Below are 20,630 nucleotides of genomic sequence, written 5' to 3'. Positions count from 1 at the left end.
CTGCAGTTGCGCGTATGTGCCAACTAGGTAAACGCACATGGCAACTATAATTCGTTGGCAGATGGCAACTGCAGTTGCGCGTACACGGCAATCAGGTAAACACACATAGCAACTATGATTAATCGTGCATGGCAGCTATGGTTGGACCACACGTGTCAACTAGTAAATTAGTCATGGTAACTATAGTTAACCAAAACAGAGAGAGTTGCCATACTTTTACAACTATATTTGCCATCCCAGATAACTAAAATTGCCGTCTCCGGGGTAAGTAAAGCGTCATCCTGCGAGTAACTAACGTAACTGCGCCAGGACGTGTGTGCATATTTACTTTGTGCCACACCTGCAGGGTGGGAATGAGTAGTATTTATTGGGCGTGTGGCACGAAGTAGGTACACCTACACATGTGGACGGTTCTAATGTTCGCCCACACATGACCCGTGTGGGCTGCCTCCTGCTTATATCACACACGATGTGTGGGCGGGTGTTGCTTCCATCGTACGTGTGGGCATTATCAGCGTTCTTTTTAGTGATTCTTTTTAGATTCTCAATTAGCAAATGCTGAAGAGGATGGAGAGACGGGCATAAAAGCATCTACATCACCGACCTGCAAATCTGGGCTCTCAAATATTCGTGGATGCGTCCACAAGCACTGACGAGCATGGAATCGGCGAAGGTGGGGTTCGTTCGGAAATTCTAACCCACCACGTGGTAGCTCTCAAACAGACTGGGCACGAGATCACTGTTACCTTATTCTCTTCCATGTCCTAAAAAAAACCTTCATAGCGCAACTTTGTGAAGAAAAATAAACTTGATAGTACAACAGATTTTCCTATAAATCTTGAAAGTAATAAAAGTCATCGCTCAGTGCCACATCATTGTGGGCATCATTAAATAGATTGACTCTACTCCGGCAAATGTTACCCGACGACCTGTCGCCAGCTTCTCGGGTGAAGTGGAAATCACATCTGATGATAACAAGGGAGGAAATAGTGGCAATCTTAGACCTCGTCTCGTCGAGAAAATCAACAGAACGGGCATGATCAGCAGGGAAATAAACCACACACAACTCCCCAGTAGCTTGCGTGGCAACTCTTTGGATAGAAGCGCCGAGGAAAAACGGCCGAAACTTCAATTTGAGACAAAGTACTGATTTTTGTCGATGCCCAAGAGTAAACCATCCGAATGTCCTACAGTCGGCACCCATTGCCAAGCAATTTTTTTCCTGTGGGTCTACGGATTTGAGCTCGAGGTAGTTGAAATCCGCTTTGATTGTTTCCTGAAGGGCAACACAATATGTCTTTGGTGCCATGGATTTTGGTGGAGGCTGGCCAAATACAGGTGTAGCAAAAATCCAACTTGGAGATGTATTTTTCTTGTTTCACTGGAACTTGTTAGCGCTATAAATGCAGTACTTCTATAGCTTCCATGGGTTCTTCTCATGTCTACTTTTTATTAACCTCGTCGTTGATAGATACTCCCTTTGTTAAGAAATACAAGATCGTTAACAAACTCTAACTAGGTAATTTAGATTGCAGTCCCCGCCATGGTAAGAATTATGTCCTTACAGTTTAGAAAAGTTGCTGATCTATCCCTTCTATACACAGAAACCAGAGTAGTTACCGGTTGCTTTGTGTGCATGTTTTTAGTTTTAAAGTACACAAAATGCGTATCATATTTTTATAGAAGAGAGCATAAGGATTTACAAGAAGCCTAGCGAGTTGCGAACAACTAGGCTATTCTCTCACAAAACGTTGCAAACCTCCTGCTCCGTTGAGTGCGGGCTTCCAATCCTTAATCTCATCCAGAATCTTGGCTGCGAGCACTCGAGCTTCGCGTGCAAGGTTACTTTGCTAGTGTGGGAGGAGTTCAACCATTTGACCGTTTCAACTACGCCCGTCATCACATCACCGTCGACGATCACCCTGTCCACCTTATCAGACCACGTGACCCCTGTCCTTGCCGCGTGGCTACTTAATTATGTGCTGTCCACTTTCACTATTTATTTAGTTGTAGTGACTTAATTACCCTGACAAGTCAAGGCCCGCTACATCAACCCTTGTCGCCCAGGAAACGAAACCCAATCTTGTAAAGAATCTTCCGATGTCAGTCAAGAGCCTTGGGAGCTACTCTACCATTTTACAAAGTGTATTTCTTTTCGAAATTTCCGCATGTTGATGTAATCGCAAATCTCCCTTCGGTCTTTTTAGTCTGCGTATAGGTTTTACCCGAAAACAAAATATCTCTAGTTTGATCAAACTTATAGAAAAAAGCATCAGCATTCACAATGCCAAATCAATGTTGTTAGATTCATTATGAAATGTAGTTTCATAGCGTATAAATTTGATATTGTAGATATTAATATTTTTTAATATAAATTTGGTCAAACATTGCAAAGTTTAACTTGACAAAAATCTAATATGTACAGTAAAAAGGACCTCAGAGGGAGTATCTAACTTCTTCTTGGGAATAAAAACCCCGAAATTTCCTGGAAGCTTCTGCACTGACTAACATTCTGCACTAGGATATATAAATAGTCGTACTCTTAGTCTCTGACCGGCGAAAAACTCAGCTGCTCCACAACGATGGCCGGGGGTCACGTCGCGCTGTTCCCGCTGCCGTTCCAGGGCCACCTCAGCCCGGCGCTGCAGCTCGCCGACGCGCTCCACGGCCGAGGCCTCGCCATCACCGTCCTCCACACCACCTTCAACGCCCCCGACCCGGCCGCCCACCCGGAGTTCGGCTTCGTCGCCGTGGCCGACGGCGGCATGCCGGACGCCAAGGACGGCATCGGCAAGATCCTCGCGATGAACGATGCCATGGAGGAGTCAGGGTGCGTCCGCGACGCGATCGCGGCCTTGGAGCCCCGCCCGTCGTGCCTTGTCATCGACACCAGCCTCCCCGCCGCGCAGAAGGCCGCGGCCGAGCTGGGCATGCCGACGGTCGTGCTGCACACCGGCAGCGCGGCCGCCATCCGCTTGTTCCGGTCCTACGCCATGCTCCACGACAAGGGATACCTGCCGGCGCAAGGTTAGTTACAGTCACTACTCACTACTAATTCTGTGTGTTGTTAATCGTGATCACAATTAGTTGCTGAGATCTCTGGATTGAATACTCTGCTCAGAGCACGAGCTGGACAAGCCGGTGAAGGAGCTGGCGCCGATCCGGGTGTCGGACCTGTTCGACCCCAGCAAATATCCCAACCCAGAGATGGCGAACAGGCTCCTGGACACGGCCACCGAGGTCACAGACAACTCCTCGGGGGTCGTGATCAACACGTTCGAAGCGCTCGAGACCCCGGAGCTGGAGGCGATCCGTTCCGAGCTCGCCGCCAGCGGCGTCGGGGTCTTCGCCATCGGCCCGCTCCACAAGCTCTCCGCCATCGGCGGCGCCGGCAGCAGCCTGCTCGAGGCAGACCGGAGCTGCATCGAGTGGCTGGACGCGCAGGCCGCGGGCTCCGTGCTGTACGTGAGCTTCGGGAGCGTGGCCCCGGTGAGCCGGGAAGACTTCGAGGAGGTCGCGTGGGGCCTCGCCAACAGCGGCAGGCCATTCCTGTGGGTCGTCCGGCGGGGCCTCGTCATCGGCTCCGGCGCCGAGGACGTAGAGCTGCCGGAGGGGTTCGAGCGGGCGGCGGAGGGCAGGGGCAAGGTGGTGCGGTGGGCGCCGCAGCAGGAGGTGCTCGGCCACCGTGCGGTCGGCGGGTTCTGGACGCACAGCGGCTGGAACTCGACGCTGGAGGGCATCTGCGAGGGGGTGCCGATGCTGTGCAGGCCGCTCTTCGGCGATCAGCTGGCCAGCGGGAGGTACGTGGAGGAGGTGTGGCGGACGGGAGCCTTGCTGGCGGGCAAGCTGGAACGGGGCAAGGTTGCGGAGGCGATCGCGAGGTTCATGGAAGGGGACGATGGCGCGGCCATGAGGGAGAGAGCGAAGGAGCTTCAGATCAAAGCAATGGAGGCTTTGGGCAGCGCGGGGTCAACTCAGCTGGCAGTAGACAAGTTGATAGATCACATACTGTCCCTATGAGTCGAAGTAATACATGGTTCACATGGTGCAGTCTGTCAGAACGTGTGTGTGGCTACGGCATGCAAACAATAATATTTCTACGTGATGGTCTACAAAGACTGCTAGTCCCTCACTAGTTCGAATTTGAATCACCTATTCTGGGATGGAGGGAACAATTTCATAGATCTAAACGATCTTATATTCTTTTCACAGAGAGAGTACTTACTGATTTGACAAGCATAGTTTCGACAGTGGGTGTGGTGAGTGTTGATAGAACATCGTTCTCCAGTCATTCGTTGCTAGCACCTGATCCAAAGTGCACTTTCGTGTACTGTTTCCCTTTCACTTTTTTCTCAATTTTTTTCTTAAATACGCACGAAAGTGCGTATCATTCATTATAGAAGAAATGTGAGAGAGACTCCCAATGGGTCATGCAGGACATAATTTACAAATGGCTCATCGAAGCCATCTCCACCCCAAGAGCTACATGACGGACTACTCCTGAATTACCCGCGGTGATGCCTCCACTACTAACCCCTCAAGAGCTTTGCTGATCAGCCCCGCCGTCACCCATACCCTTCCCTCGTTGTCAATCCTTCGGATGAGTTGGGCTGGAGATGGAGACGCGTCGTTGAAGAAGATGTCATTCCGGTGTTTCTAGATTTCCCACATGCCTAGAAGGCACAACGCCCATGCGTACTTCTTGTTCTCGTCCCTCAGTTCTTGTCTGACGCACCAGTCGAGCAAGGTCTCATTGATCCTTGGTTCAAACTTTGGTCTTCCACTTGCGATAGCGACGCGGTGCCATATCTCCTTCGCCAAGACACAAATGATCATTATGTGGCTAATGGTCTCTTCACTCCGGTCACAGAACAGGCAGGAGGCTCGGTGGGGTAGCCCACGTCGAGCAAGCCTATCGGATGTCCAACAACGATTCTTGATGGCCAGCCAAGAAAAGAAGTGACACTGCAGTGGAGCTTTAGACTTCCATGTAAACATTGTTGTAGGTGACACCTCAAGGCCTGCAAACTTGGCTGCGTACGCAGACCGATATACAGTCCAATGTATCTCAAGTCATCTCGCCCACATAGATCAACGTTGTGTGAAGAAACTGTAGAATTTGCACCCATGTGCGCCATCTTCTCCTTTTCAATACTTTGTTGAGATCTCCTATGCACATCCATGGCAAGTCACTGTCAGCTTTTAAAAATTCCATCATGTCCCATTTCTTACATCTGAGACTTGTATTTTCTTCTCAATACCAACATGTCAGACACCACAGTTCCTTGTCCACCTTAGGCCTTGTTTGTTTAAGCCCAACCAAACATATAATTTCTCGGATGGGCTTGTAAGAAGCACTTGCCGAAATTGCACTGTGAAGCAAAAGCACCTCCAACCCAGCTTCCCTCATCTTTCACCCGCTTCTCACCCTCCCGCGAACTCATGCCCGTCGACTTCGCTGTAATTACATAAAAAATGTCACCGCTGCTTATACCCACCAGATTACACCAGACGCCGACGGGCGTAGCCATTGCTCAACCATCTCTAGGAATGACGCGTACTGCAGCCGGCCTTCCTCAACCATCTACATCGACGACACGTACAATGAAAAACAATTGCTCGGCTAAATAAGTGCTAAGCTTTTTTTAGCCATTGTACAATATAAGCTAATAGATTCGTGTTTATATAACATCTTCAGCATCCAGGAGCATCACAGACTTTCACCGCTAGCTACAGCCTGACAAGCCATCCTAAAAACGTCACCAACCCTGTTTTTTGGCTTCTCAACTTCTACCGGCTCTAGACGCTTCTCGTTCAGCCACAACCCAAACAAACAGGGCCTTAGCTAGTAACCTTCATATCAATGTGATACTATGAGAAGTTCCTCATGCTGAGTTGCACTGAATTCTTCCAAAAGATGCCCAAGCCTCCACTTCTTCCACTAGTACAAACTACATAAGCATGATCATATCCTAATGAACCTGCCAGACTTTCCACACGGTACTTAGCAATTTGTGTTTCCACCACGCACAACACCGTCGAGGCACACTCGCGCAGTTCTTGAGCTGTTGCAGGGTCGCCCAACTCATAATAATTCCAGCATAGCATATACATTAGGCTCGGGGCCCTTCTCAAGGCCGCCGATGTTGTCCAGTTTTATGTGTTTTGGCCTTTTGGGTGATGTTGAGCTAGATATCTATATTGGGTGGGCTGTGGCGGAATCATTTCCTTTTTCGATCATCCCTCCTCCCCTTGTTTGGTCATTGTTTTCCTTCTAAGTCAAGTTTCTTTCTCAATGGACTCCTATCTTTCTCCTCCTCCTGGACTATCTCCTATGCAGTTTTGAGCGAGCTAGTTGCCGTGTAAGTTCATCACCCTCATCTGGTGGATCTGCATCTTGAGAGGATCTCTTCCTCGACATGTAATGCTTATGCATTCGACCTTTGCCTCTATTTCGGTCACCCATCGGAAACCTTCCTGCGCACCGCTGCTATGCACATGCCACTAATCTCTTCTCCACTATCATCCACCTCCCATACTGCTTGTCCCCTACTACCAAACACCATCTTCACACTCTTCATGTTCATGCCCAATGAGTCCACAAACCTCACAAAAAAGGGGGGATATTCTCATATTTAACTTATAGAAAACATCGCCCCCCCCCCCCCCCCCCCCCCCCCCTTCAATGGTCAACAGAGTGAAAATTGTAGACGAGAAGCTGAGCCCTTACCCGCACATAGTCTCGTTTAGTACAAAAGCCTTGGCCGCAATTGAAATATTTTTACATTTCCAATTCTCCAGGCAAGTTGCTCTACTACAACATAATGGCGATATAAGTCTGGCACCTTCTGAGTTTGTGCCTAGACGTAGAAACCGCCGAGCTTGCTTGATGTAGAATCCGCCCATCGTAATCCTCAATGATCACGGCAAAAAATGCCATCCTCTTAATGATAATAATGCCACCCTCTTTATAAAAGATGCCATCCTCTTAATGATAAAAATGCCATCCTATTTATATGAAAAATGACACTCTCTTATAATAAAAATGCCATCCTCTTAAATTCCATGGTAAAAAATGCCATGATAGAAATGCCATTTCTTATAATAAAAATGTCATCATATTGCTAATAAAAAATGGCATGCGCTTAGTAATAAAACTGCCATGCCATTAAAAATAAAATAAATGTTGTCTCTCAATAATAAAAATGCCATCCTCTTAAAAAAATGACATGCTACAAAAAACTGTCATGTGAGAAAATAAAAAAGGGATTTTCGGAATTGAAAAAAATATGTGTCATTTTAAACACAAGACAACCATAAATGGCTTCTCAAGTCTCAACCTAGTGACGCTGGTTGCCCGTGCACGCACAAGAGGGCATGCCCCCACCTTGCCTCACGAATTTTTGGAAGGAAAAAAAAACACGCTTTCGCCAGAAGTAGCTGCACAATGAACCACTCCAGCGATCCTACATGTTGGGCCAGTTCTTTTTGGTGATTCTCCCATAATCGCCCCCCTCCCCAGCTTCTTCCAGAATCGTCACTTCATTTTTTTTTTTACAATCCTACCTAGTTAAGGTCTAATTATTTAGGATTGTACAAAACATATGGAGTGATGATTCTGGGAGAAGCTGGGGAGGGGGGGGGGCGATTCTGATAGAATCGCCCAAAAGAACTGGCCCGTTGTCAGTTCTGCTCTGAGAATCGTGGGACAACATGAAGGATGTTCGCTGGGGTTAGCCACGAACGGTCGCCAGATAACATGGGTATTTCATCATAAGTAATTTTTTGCCTAATTAGTTTTTTTTTTCAAAAATCTGCTGTGTACAAGTTAAACACTGGCTTATCCTTCTTTTTAGGGAAAAACACTGCCCACCACGCCCGCCAGCCCACCCTCCCCCTTGTCTACGTCCGCAACAGAGACTTCGACGACGGCGTGTTCCCCTACGGCCACGACGGCAACGGCGCCTCCCTAGACGACTGCCTGGACATCATCCACTTCGACCACAGGGCCGCCACCGCCCAGCTCCAGCTCCGCCCCGTCGCCACGCTTGACGACCCCAGGTACAATCTGAAGGCCTCCTGCGACGGCCTCATCATCCTTTTCACTTCCGGTGGCCTGAACTCATCTGGTGCCTTGTACTTCTTCGTCTGCAACCCGGCCACTCGTCAGTACGCTCGCCTCCCGCTGATCCGTGCTTTCGCGCTCTTGGGAATATACCCGCACCCAAGCAGTGGTGAGTATCGGCTACTGCTGTACCCAAATCCGAAATTGATGTATGATGGGCCGTCTCCTGCCGTTCAGGATGCCTGCTATGTCTTCGCATTGGGCTCCAGGCAGCCGCCGAGGCACATCGGGTGGCCGGATGTGGAGGAACTGACGCTCCACACTTCTGTGCTATGCCGTGGTAACCTGCATTGGTACCTACCACAGCATGAGAGTGAAAGCAACATGATAATTGTGTTCGACACTGCTACTGAGTCGTTCCTGCAGATGGGTGCTCCGGTCGTTCCTGGACATGCAGACCTGTTTGAGATGGATGGCATGCTTGGTATGTCCAGCTTTAGTGATGCAGGGACGGTCATTGATATCTAGGTGTTGCCGGAATACGAAAGTGAGCTCTGGGCCTTTAAGTGCCGAATTGAGTTGCCGGTTGAGGAGATCACCAAGCAGTGTGACAAGTATGATGGTCGGTGGAATGTGGTGGTCGTGCCTGGGGATGGCGAGTTGCTCGTGCTGGTCCGATTTGACAACTGGCTGCTTCAGGTTGACATGGATAGCAAGTTGGTTGCTAGTTTCTATCGCGAACACCTTGGTCTTACTCAACTTCGGCTCAAACAAACCCTTGTTCCACATACCTTCTTTCCGACACTGGAGGGTTATGTTGTGAACGATCTGCCTTTCATGGCTTCTTAAAGGACTAACTGTCAGTATCTTCATGGCTGCAACACCAAGTATGAGCTCGCTACCTTCTTTGTTGATATGATCAAGAAGCCCGGAAAAAGTCTAAAACAAACCTTGAAATTGTAGACGATAGCTAAATCAAAACCTGAACTTTGAATCCCGGAAATTGACACTCTGAACTTGTAATCCCGATCTATTTTGGACCCTAGACCTGTTTCGCACACTGGGAATAAGAAAATCCTGGGGATAACCTGCTACTCAGAATTTGGGCGGGCCCACTATAACACAACAACAAAATCATGAACTTTAAAATATATTCACGCATTTCTAAAATATCCAGAAGTTAAAAAATATTGTTGTTTTCTATTTTTCGCACAAATTCAATTCCTTTGGTTTTTTTAAAAAAATTCTGAAATTTTGAAATTATATTCGCATTTTCAAAAATTGTTTGTGATTCCGAAAGCAATTCTAAAAAATGTTCAGAATTTCAAAAGTTCTTCACATCCTATGAAAATTTTTCGGATTTTTAAAAATCGTGTCGCATTTTAAAGTAATGTTTTTAGAATTTTCTTTCGGATCGTTGGCTAAGGACTCGCCTGGGTCAGCCCACCAGACATGAAGCGGGCTTTTATTTTCTGAAAGCTGAACAATTTTTTTTAAGTGCGAACACTTTTTGAAACATAAATATTTTCTGAAACCTGAACATAATTTTAAGGTGTGAATGCTTCTTGAAAATTTTAAAAATAGGAACAAATTTCTAAATCTGAAAAAACTGTAAGAAAACATAATCTTAAAGTTTAAAAAAATGTACGGACAAATTCAAACAAATGTTTATACAATGTACAATAATATTTGTGTAACTCAAAAAAATGTTTCATACATTCGAAAATTTTTAGCATTTCAATAATGTTTACAAGTTTCAAAAAATGTGTTTGTGAGATTTTCAAACAAAACTGTGTGTACAATGTAAATAAAAAGTTTGCATGTTGTAAAAAATTGTGTCTTACACTTAACAGAATATACTTGGGTTGTGTTTGAAAAAAGTGTCTACAAATATGAAAATGTTGAACCATGCAAAAGAGTGTTTGTTTAGTTTTATAATATGTTTATTATCATTAAGAAAATGTAAACATGTACTTAAATAATAAATATGTATTAATTTTTTTGAAAACATTTAATTTAAAAATGTACATGATGTATTTTAAAATAACAAAAGTTTATCAAAAAATATTTTATGTGTGCTTTAAAAATGTATATTGGGTACGAAGAAAAAATAGACATGTGTAAAAAACAAAAAACATAACAAAACAAAAAGGCAAAAACAAAGAAGACCAGGAGCAGTGGGCGCGTGCGAGCGCCGCTGCTAATGGGCCGGCCCAGTTCAGCAAATATCGGCTAAATCCTCTCAAGGTTTAAAATAGACCGGGATAACAGAGTTTGGTGTGCTGATTTCAAGGATTGAGAGTTCAGGGTTTGATTTAACTTTCACCGACAAATTCAAAGTTTGTTTTGGACTTTTTCCAAGATGAATTATTGAAGCATGCCACCAAAGAAGTTGGACGCCGTGACTTCACTCTTCACGTAGTTGAGGTAGATGATGATGAAGCCTTGGACGTCGGCTTCCTCCTCCTCGCGTGTACAGGGCTTCACCTTTTCACCTGATGATGAACGCCTCCATGCGCACCATCCGTGACCACCTTCGCACGTGCGGATGCTCCATCTGGGGCACTCTTCGCGTCGCCACTCCCGGATGGGTTTTGATGTAGTGTGTTGGTGCAGATAGAAGAAGACACCGCCAGCCGGTCCTCCGGCATCGTCGTGGTAAGTCTATGGTGCTGCGGGTGCGAACGCGTCATCTGCAATGGTCCCGACTAGAGCACATGGTCCTCCTCGGCGCGGTGCCTGCGGCCTCCATTGCCGCATGTAGTCGCTGCCTCCGGGGTTGCTAGGCGAGCATGCCGTCGCCGTGGCCACCTCTTTGCAATCTCCTCGACGCTGCCGCTGCAGGCACGAATCCACCTGGCCTGTGTGTTGCTCCCCTGGGGCGCACTCTGTGTTGCCGCTCCCGAGTGTCCGTCCGCCGCTCAATACGCTGAAATAAGAGGAAAACAAAGAGAAAGGGAGAAGACACATGAAGGCATCTCCTCGAAGATGGACGCATGAATTTGTTCTTCCCACGACGTGATGGTGCTGCCTTGGATGTCGGCCTTCTCCTCCTTGCTTGTGGACAACTACACTTGATCATCGCGTGGATGTGGTTTGGCTCGGGGCATCGTCCGTGGTTCGAGGAAGAGGAGATGGCGCCGGCTGCACATTGGCAGCTCCGACGTCGTGGTGGTGTAAATGGAGCCGGACCGCATGTCGCCAGCACCTCCGATGTCGTCGCTGAGGTGAAGTTGGCGCCGAACTACTCGCCGGCACAGGGGCGGAGCCAGGATTTCAACGGGGGGGGGGGGGGGGGGGGGGGGGGGGCGAGGAACACATTGAAGCACACATGAGACATAACACAAAAATATTAGCACATATAAATCAAATACTAGCACATATATATAATTCCTCCCAAATTACTAAACTCAAAAATCAATCACTATATAAAGCATTGCACGAGCTAATCTAGCAATGAGAGATGAAAGGACAAATTTGCTAACCTTTGTGATCATTTGAATGGATGGGGCCCTTCAAATCTTGACAAATTTTGGGCAAAATGTGTGATGAGCTTGAGAGAAAGAGGGAAAAGAACAGAGAGGACAGGGGAAAGGGGAAGAACAGAGCGAGCTCGGGTGGACGAAGGGTCTATGTAGGACGACCTTTAGCACCGGTTCGTTATACGACCCGGTACTAAAGGTGCTGGAGGGGCCCCGGACTGACAACATCCTGCCACCACTCACTTTAGTACCGGTTCGTGGCACGAACCGGTGCTAAAGGTTCGCCACAAACCGATACTAATGAGAGCGGCCGGCAAGCCGTTGGAACCGGCACTAATGCACACATTAGTGCCGGCTCAAATTCAAACCGGCACTAGTGTGCTTCATGTTTGACCCTTTTTCTACTAGTGTAGTAAAAGACTGGAGCAAAATTGTGAACGATCACAGAGAAGTACTAGGGGGCAGCAATCAGAAGCGCAACCCACGATTAGGAGACATGTTCATCTGCATGCTCCAATATGATGAATCAGCAAAGCTATACATGTTCTATGCTATTTTACCTGAGAGAGAGCAGCAGGAATGATTAATTAGCTAGTTCATGCTCTTAGTACTTGTCCTCTCATGTCCGTGTTCTTCGTCCTGAACTTAATCTCAAAGAGCGATTTGCTTTTGTGGTGTTATGAACGCTTATAATATCATTACCATGTTGAACTCGATGATATCTTTGCTATAAAAACTGTTGCTGGTGATGATATATATGATGCAAGAGTTTTTATATTAATATGATGATGATGATGATGAGTTATTATATCATTTATGAAAGAAACTGCATATTAGTTTTAACTGGATAGATTCTAGCTAAGTGATCAAGTATATGCCATATCCATATTACCTCGATCACTTAATTAGGTGATCAAGTATATATAATATGGATATGACATATACTTGATGACTTAGCTAGCTAGGATCCATGCATCCAGTCAAACTAATCTGCGGTATATTCACCTAATGATTTAACAACTCATTATAATGTAAAACAATCACTAAATTAAATTAAAAATACAAAATTAAAGTAAAAATAAAAAATAAAACCAAAACACACCCAAACATTTAGTACCGGTTGGTGTTACCAACCGGTACTAATGTCCTACGTGACCACGGAGCTGCCTCAGGCCACGTGGTTGCCCTTTAGCACCGCTTCGTGTTGAACCGGTACTAAAGGGAGGGGGGCTTTAGTGCCCACAATTTAGTACCGGTTACCGAACCGGCACTAAAGGGCCTTACGAACCGGTGCTATTGCCTGGTTTCTGCACTAGTGCTAGTGGCCGAAGGCGTTGATGATCTTGCTTCTTTGGAAGCAATGGCATGCAGGGAGGCCAATGCTTTGGCTACAGATCTTCTTCTTCACACTTTTGTGGTCGCTTCTGATTGCAAGCAAGCTGTCTCGGATATACAATAGCTCCTGGGGGCAATATGGTGCAATAATTAGTGTGTTTAATCTCCAAGTTGCTCAATTTTAAGGTATTTTTTCTTTCAAGTGTCGTGCTGTGAATTATGAAGTACATAGCTTAGCCAGGTTCTCCCTTGCAAAAGGTCTGGGGCGCCACGTCTGGTTTAGCCAACACCAGGATCCAACTTGTATCCCACATTTCATGGACCTTGTGTAATAAACCTGGCTTTACCCTAAAAAAACTAGATCGATCAGATCGGGAGCTAGGAACCTCCAGATCAGTTAGATCGAGTGGAGTGCAGCCTGACGGGTGGACGAATTGAAGCGAGATGGAGGCGGATCGGAACAGAAGGCCGAACGAGAACCAAATCGATCCACAGTTGCACGCACACGCGCGATCACGCGAGGGTCCGGGGGCAACTGTGGAAGCCAGCCACGGTGCGAAGATGGCGGGGCCGGGCGGGCGAAAGCCAGCAGCAGCGACGACGACTGGCAGACAGGGCCGATGACCAGCGGCGACAGGTGGATGGGGACTGGCAGGAGGGCAGCAGGGTGGAACACGTGCAACCTGGAGCGGATCGGCAGGGGCGGAGCCAGGATTTCACCATGGGGGGGGGGGGGCGAGGAACACATTGAAGCACACATGAGACATAACACAAAAATATTTCAAGTCTTGAATATTGTATCGATATCAAACATGTAATAGTATAAGCTTTACAATAAAAAGACTACATTTCTACTAGTTTGAATGCAGATCTACGCCCCCCAGCCGGTCGATCAAACAAATCAATAATCTCATTAACATTGAACTTTGCAGCTATTTCCTTCCCAATGTATACAACCATGTAAGGTCGAAGAAAATCGTCACCCATTTTACTTCGGAGACGTGTCTTGATAATCTTCATTGCTGAAAAAGCTCTCTCCGCAGTTGCAATTGACACCGGGAGAGTGATGACCAAGCAAAATAATCTATCAACCATTGGATACACAGAGGCTTTACCTGTTTTATGCAATGCAACGGTCAAATCAGCCAGTGATGACGAAGAATTCAGCTCTGGATGGTTGCAAACATCTAATTGATAGTGTGGAAGTTGTGACTCCAGGCGAGCCTGCTCTTGACTAGAAAAATCCGCTGGATAGAATTTGTCCACAAGCATGCAAATCTTTGATATGTCAAACGAGTCATGCCTTGGATCCAAGGATGCACAGAGTGTCATTAGCTCTGTTGTCTGAACGCTAAAACGGTCATTTAGCTCAACCAGTTGTTGATCTATCGCCACATTGAACACATCTGCTTTGTAGTGGTGAAGCACCGTGATGTTATTATGTTTATTCCAAGACTTAGTCACATCAACATACCTGTAAATTACAAATACAGTATATGTGTTAGAGTAAAGCATATGTGATCAATATTATTCTATTATACAGTAGAGGAAAGGGAGTAAGGGACATACTTGTGACTCATATCGGGGATCTCAACTTCATGCTTCACACAAAAGGTCTTAACCTCCTCTATGAGAGGTTCCCATCCTTCCTCTCTTAGATCAGGGAGGAGCACCTTAGTGTTAGAGAGTGTATCTAATGCATTCAAAATGTCCATAGATTTCTTCTGGAGTGTTTGGCACAAGACATCTGTGATTTTCATAATCCTCTCCATGAGGTGCAAAATGAACACAAAATCAAAAGAAACAATTATCCTTAGGGCGCCTCCAGCATCTCCACGGGAATATTGTGTCACCGAACGATCATTCGCTATACTTCGTAGGACTGTAATTGTGGCACCAAACATCTTCCTCAAGCTCCGAATTGACTTGAAGTGCGAACTCCATCTAGTGTCTGCTGGTCTCTGTAAAGAACCTATCTGGTTTGCCCCTTTTCCCGTATCAAGATCCCCCAGTTCAATTTCACGTGCAATTTCGGTGGCTTGATTTGCTAGTAACTCATCATTGCGTTTAGGTGAAGCACTAACAACATTTATGACAAAATTGGCATGTTGAAAAAAATTATGCACTTCATGTACCTCTCGTGATGCTGCAACAAGGGCCAATTGAAGCTGATGCGCCATACAATGAATGTAATATGCATAAGGGCACGCCTTCAGAATTAAAGCCTTCAATACGTTCCACTCCCCTCGCATATTACTGGCCCCGTCATAGGCCTGACCTCTGATATCTTCCACATTTAAATTGTTATCTGCTAGAACAATGCAAATTGTCTCCTTGAGAGTCAATGCAAGAGTGACATTCACATGAATGACATCAACAAAACGCTCCTGTATGAACCCTTCAGTGTCAGGAAACCGGAGGACCAACGCCATTTGCTCTTTCTTGGATTCATCGCGAGCTTCGTCAACCATTATACAAAATTTGCTATCACCAATTTCTTCTCTAATTGTTCTTTGCACCTTTCGAGAAAGTATAGCAAGAATTTTCTCTTAAACCTGAGGAGATGTGTACTTTGCGTTTCCAGGAGCATTTTCCAAGACAACATCTTTCACCTCCTTGTTATAAGAAGCCAAAAGTTTTACCAGTTCTAGGAAATTACCCCGGTTAATGGATCCCGGAGATTCATCATGCCCTCTAAAAGCACAAGCCTGGAATGTTAACCACCTGCATCATGTCATATAATTTTTTTGTTAGGATACTACAAGATATAATATTTTAATTATTGTAACATAAGATGGAAGAAAAATATTGCTTACCGGATGGAATCAATTGTAACTTTGAGCCTTAGCCTTGCATCTAAAATCGTTTTTGCGGTTGCTTTCCCATACACCTTATCAATATGAGTCATGCTGTTTTTAAAATTATCATAACAACGAACTGAGAAGTTATGGGCTGAACCAGCATCTTTACCCATATGAGTTAAAAAAGCACACTCTTTCCCATTATTCACCTTCTTCCACCTATCAAAGCCCAAAACAGTAAATGTTTCTGAGCCGCACTTCCCAATCAGCTTTCTTGAGAAGAGGAAACAATGGAAGCAATATGCATGCTTTGTGTAAGGTGAAAACTCAAGCCATTCAAAATCCTTGAACCAACTGTACTGGAAACGCCGACGATGTTTTGGTGGATCATCATTATATGGATACTCTCTCATGTATGGCATGTATCGGCCTTCAGAAATATAGAATTGGCATGCTTCATTTTGCTTATCAAGAGGGAGTTCCCAAATCTGTTTGCGCTTTCCAGGGTCTCGCTCGAATGGTGTGCTTCCGATTCTTTGTTGTTCTAGAACTTCTACTTCTACAGATGCCTCAATATTTTGCTTGGGGGGTGGCATATCAACTGAACTGAGATTGGGGACACTGTTATCAGTGGGTTGCTCTGTGACATCGACCTCCACGGTTGCATTTGCATTTTCAACTATAGAGTTTGAAGCAATTGGCTTGAAAAAATTACTTATCGGTGGTGTCTTCTTCTTCCTCATGACCTATGCAGTTCTTATATAAGTACAAAGCAGATATGTAATCTGGAATTGATGTGACAAGTGCCAAAATATACTAAGTCACTAACCACTAAGTAGTAAGTACTAACAGTTGATCAATTGATTTATTGAATCAAACTGACGAGTAGTATGAACCTGACAATAATACCTCCTTCTCTGATCACGGGACAGGATCAGTTAGGAATTCGGTGTGGGCTTGTGGCGATTCCGTGCGGCTGCCTGTACTGGATTGATGCGCGGTCGGCGGCAGCTTCGCGAATCAGCAATCGACGACGGGCGAAACACGGCGGCGCGACGCCCGGCGGCCGGCGTCAATGAAGCCCTAGCGCCAGCGGCTAGCGGCGCGTCGCGGACGAAAGAGTCCAGGTCTCCAGGAAGCTAGTCGCGTGCATGTCGTTTATCATTGATCGATTGAGCACATCTCAATCGATCAATGATAAACGACATGCACGCGTCTCAATCGATCAATGATAAACGACATGCACGCGACTAGCTTCCTGGAGACCTGGACTCTTTCGTCCGCGACGCGCCGCTAGCCGCTGGCGCTAGGGCTTCATTGACGCCGGCCGCCGGGCGTCGCGCCGCCGTGTTTCGCCCGTCGTCGATTGCTGATTCGCGAAGCTGCCGCCGACCGCGCATCAATCCAGTACAGGCAGCCGCACGGAATCGCCACAAGCCCACACCGAATTCCTAACTGATCCTGTCCCGTGATCAGAGAAGGAGGTATTATTGTCAGGTTCATACTACTCGTCAGTTTGATTCTCAATCGATCAATGATAAACGACATGCACGCGACTAGCTTCCTGGAGACCTGGACTCTTTCGTCCGCGACGCGCCGCTAGCCGCTGGCGCTAGGGCTTCATTGACGCCGGCCGCCGGGCGTCGCGCCGCCGTGTTTCGCCCGTCGTCGATTGCTGATTCGCGAAGCTGCCGCCGACCGCGCATCAATCCAGTACAGGCAGCCGCACGGAATCGCCACAAGCCCACACCGAATTCCTAACTGATCCTGTCCCGTGATCAGAGAAGGAGGTATTATTGTCAGGTTCATACTACTCGTCAGTTTGATTCAATAAATCAATTGATCAACTGTTAGTACTTACTACTTAGTGGTTAGTGACTTAGTATATTTTGGCACTTGTCACATCAATTCCAGATTACATATCTGCTTTGTACTTATATATGAACTGCATAGGTCATGAGGAAGAAGAAGACACCACCGATAAGTAATTTTTTCAAGCCAATTGCTTCAAACTCTACAGTTGAAAATGCAAGTGCAACCGTGGAGGTCGATGTCACAGAGCAACCCACTGATAACAGTGTCCCCAATCTCAGTTCAGTTGATATGCCACCCCCCAAGCAAAATATTGAGGCATCTGTAGAAGTAGAAGTTCTAGAACAACAAAGAATCGGAAGCACACCATTCGAGCGAGACCCTGGAAAGCGCAAACAGATTTGGGAACTCCCTCTTGATAAGCAAAATGAAGCACGCCAATTCTATATTTCTGAAGGCCGATACATGCCATACATGAGAGAGTATCCATATAATGATGATCCACCAAAACATCGTCGGCGTTTCCAGTACAGTTGGTTCAAGGATTTTGAATGGCTTGAGTTTTCACCTTACACAAAGCGTGCATATTGCTTCCATTGTTTCCTCTTCTCAAGAAAGCTGATTGGGAAGTGCGGCTCAGAAACATTTACTGTTTTGGGCTTTGATAGGTGGAAGAAGGTGAATAATGGGAAAGAGTGTGCTTTTTTAACTCATATGGGTAAAGATGCTGGTTCAGCCCATAACTTCTCAGTTCGTTGTTATGATAATTTCAAAAACAGCATGACTCATATTGATAAGGTGTATGGGAAAGCAACCGCAAAAACGATTTTAGATGCAAGGCTAAGGCTCAAAGTTACAATTGATTCCATCCGGTAAGCAATATTTTTCTTCCATCTTATGTTACAATAATTAAAATATTATATCTTGTAGTATCCTAACAAAACAATTATATGACATGATGCAGGTGGTTAACATTCCAGGCTTGTGCTTTTAGAGGGCATGATGAATCTCCGGGATCCATTAACCGGGGTAATTTCCTAGAACTGGTAAAACTTTTGGCTTCTTATAACAAGGAGGTGAAAGATGTTGTCTTGGAAAATGCTCCTGGAAACACAAAGTACACATCTCATCAGGTTCAAGAGAAAATTCTTGCTATACTTTCTCGAAAGGTGCAAAGAACAATTAGAGAAGAAATTGGTGATAGCAAATTTTGTATAATGGTTGACGAAGCTTGCGATGAATCCAAGAAAGAGCAAATGGCGTTGGTCCTCCGGTTTCGTGACACTGAAGGGTTCATGCAGGAGCGTTTTGTTGATGTCATTCATGTGAATGACACTCTTGCATTGACTCTCAAGGAGACAATTTGCATTGTTCTAGCAGATAACAATTTAAATGTGGAAGATATCAGAGGTCAGGCCTATGACGGGGCCAGTAATATGCGAGGGGAGTGGAACGGATTGAAGGCTTTAATTCTGAAGGCGTGCCCTTATGCATATTGCATTCATTGTATGGCGCATCAGCTTCAATTGGCCCTTGTTGCAGCATCACGAGAGGTACATGAAGTGCATAATTTTTTTCAACATGCCAATTTTGTCATAAATGTTGTTAGTGCTTCACCTAAACGCAATGATGAGTTACTAGCAAATCAAGCCACCGAAATTGCACGTGAAATTGAACTGGGGGATCTTGATACGGGAAAAGGGGCAAACCAGATAGGTTCTTTACAGAGACCAGCAGACACTAGATGGAGTTCGCACTTCAAGTCAATTCGGAGCTTGAGGAAGATGTTTGGTGCCACAATTACAGTCCTACGAAGTATAGCGAATGATCGTTCGGTGACACAATATTCCCGTGGAGATGCTGGAGGCGCCCTAAGGATAATTGTTTCTTTTGATTTTGTGTTCATTTTGCACCTCATGGAGAGGATTATGAAAATCACAGATGTCTTGTCCAAACACTCCAGAAGATATCTATGGACATTTTGAATGCATTAGATACACTCTCTAACACTAAGGTGCTCCTCCCTGATCTAAGAGAGGAAGGATGGGAACCTCTCATAGAGGAGGTTAAGACCTTCTGTGTGAAGCATGAAGTTGAGATCCCCGATATGAGTCGCAAGTATGTCCCTTACTCCCTTTCCTCTACTGTATAATAGAATAATATTGATCACATATGCTTTACTCTAACACATATACTGTATTTGTAATTTACAGGTATGTTGATGTGACTAAGTCTCGGAATAAACATAATAACATCACGGTGCTTCACCACTACAAAGCAGATGTGTTCAATGTGGCGATAGATCAACAACTGGTTGAGCTAAATGACCGTTTTAGCGTTCAGACAACAGAGCTAATGACACTCTGTGCATCCTTGGATCCAAGGCATGACTCGTTTGACATATCAAAGATTTGCATGCTTGTGGACAAATTCTATCCAACGGATTTTTCTAGTCAAGAGCAGGCTCGCCTGGAGTCACAACTTCCACACTATCAGTTAGATGTTTGCAACCATCCAGAGCTGAATTCTTCGTCATCACTGGCTGATTTGACCGTTGCATTGCATAAAACAGGTAAAGCCTCTGTGTATCCAATGGTTGATAGATTATTGCGCTTGGTCATCACTCTCCCGGTGTCAATTGCAACTGCGTAGAGAGCTTTTTCAGCAATGAAGATTATCAAGACACGTCTCCGAAGTAAAATGGGTGACGATTTTCTTCGACCTTACATGGTTGTATACATTGGGAAGGAAATAGCTGCAAAGTTCAATGTTAATGAGATTATTGATTTGTTTGATCGACCGGCTGGGGGGCGTAGATCTGCATTCAAACTAGTAGAAATGTAGTCTTTTTATTGTAAAGCTTATACTATTACATGTTTGATATCGATACAATATTCAAGACTTGAAATATTTTTGTGTTATGTCTCATGTGTGCTTCAATGTGTTCCTCGCCCCCCCCCCCATGGTGAAATCCTGGCTCCGCCCCTGCCGATCCGCTCCAGGTTGCACGTGTTCCACCCTGCTGCCCTCCTGCCAGTCCCCATCCACCTGTCGCCGCTGGTCATCGGCCCTGTCTGCCAGTCGTCGTCGCTGCTGCTGGCTTTCGCCCGCCCGGCCCCGCCATCTTCGCACCGT

The 20,630-nt window shown here is 45.8% G+C and overlaps 1 protein-coding gene and 3 pseudogenes across 1 annotated transcript; 3 read left to right on the top strand and 1 right to left on the bottom strand.

Moving 5' to 3' along the window:
* The first annotated feature begins 2,472 nt into the window (after positions 1-2,472).
* LOC125549154 (DIMBOA UDP-glucosyltransferase BX9) lies at positions 2,473-4,207 on the top strand. The gene is made up of 2 exons (XM_048712631.2): positions 2,473-3,027; positions 3,122-4,207. The coding sequence occupies exons 1-2, from the start codon at positions 2,583-2,585 to the stop codon at positions 4,018-4,020; spliced, it is 1,344 nt and encodes a 447-aa protein (XP_048568588.1). The 5' UTR covers positions 2,473-2,582; the 3' UTR covers positions 4,021-4,207.
* A 3,506-nt stretch (positions 4,208-7,713) lies between these two features.
* Positions 7,714-8,914, top strand: LOC125549155 (uncharacterized; annotated as a pseudogene).
* A 1,933-nt stretch (positions 8,915-10,847) lies between these two features.
* On the bottom strand, positions 10,848-16,096 carry LOC147981484 (uncharacterized; annotated as a pseudogene).
* Positions 16,097-17,969: 1,873 nt separating this feature from the next.
* LOC147981483 (uncharacterized) lies at positions 17,970-20,162 on the top strand (annotated as a pseudogene).
* The last annotated feature ends 468 nt before the right edge of the window (positions 20,163-20,630 follow it).

The sequence above is a fragment of the Triticum urartu genome, chromosome 3A (genome assembly GCF_056163025.1).
Source record: "Triticum urartu cultivar PI428250 chromosome 3A, HENAU_Tu73, whole genome shotgun sequence".
NCBI lineage: Eukaryota > Viridiplantae > Streptophyta > Magnoliopsida > Poales > Poaceae > Triticum > Triticum urartu.
The sequence above is the reverse complement of the archived record's forward strand: the minus strand, read 5'-3'. Positions and strand labels throughout refer to the sequence as shown.

Coding starts and splice junctions, on each gene's coding strand:
- LOC125549154 (XM_048712631.2), top strand. CDS start 2,583: ATGGCCGGGGGTCACGTCGCGCTGTTCCCGCTGCCGTTCCAGGGCCAC. Junction 3,028..3,121: donor GGGATACCTGCCGGCGCAAG/GTTAGTTACAGT, acceptor TACTCTGCTCAG/AGCACGAGCTGGACAAGCCG.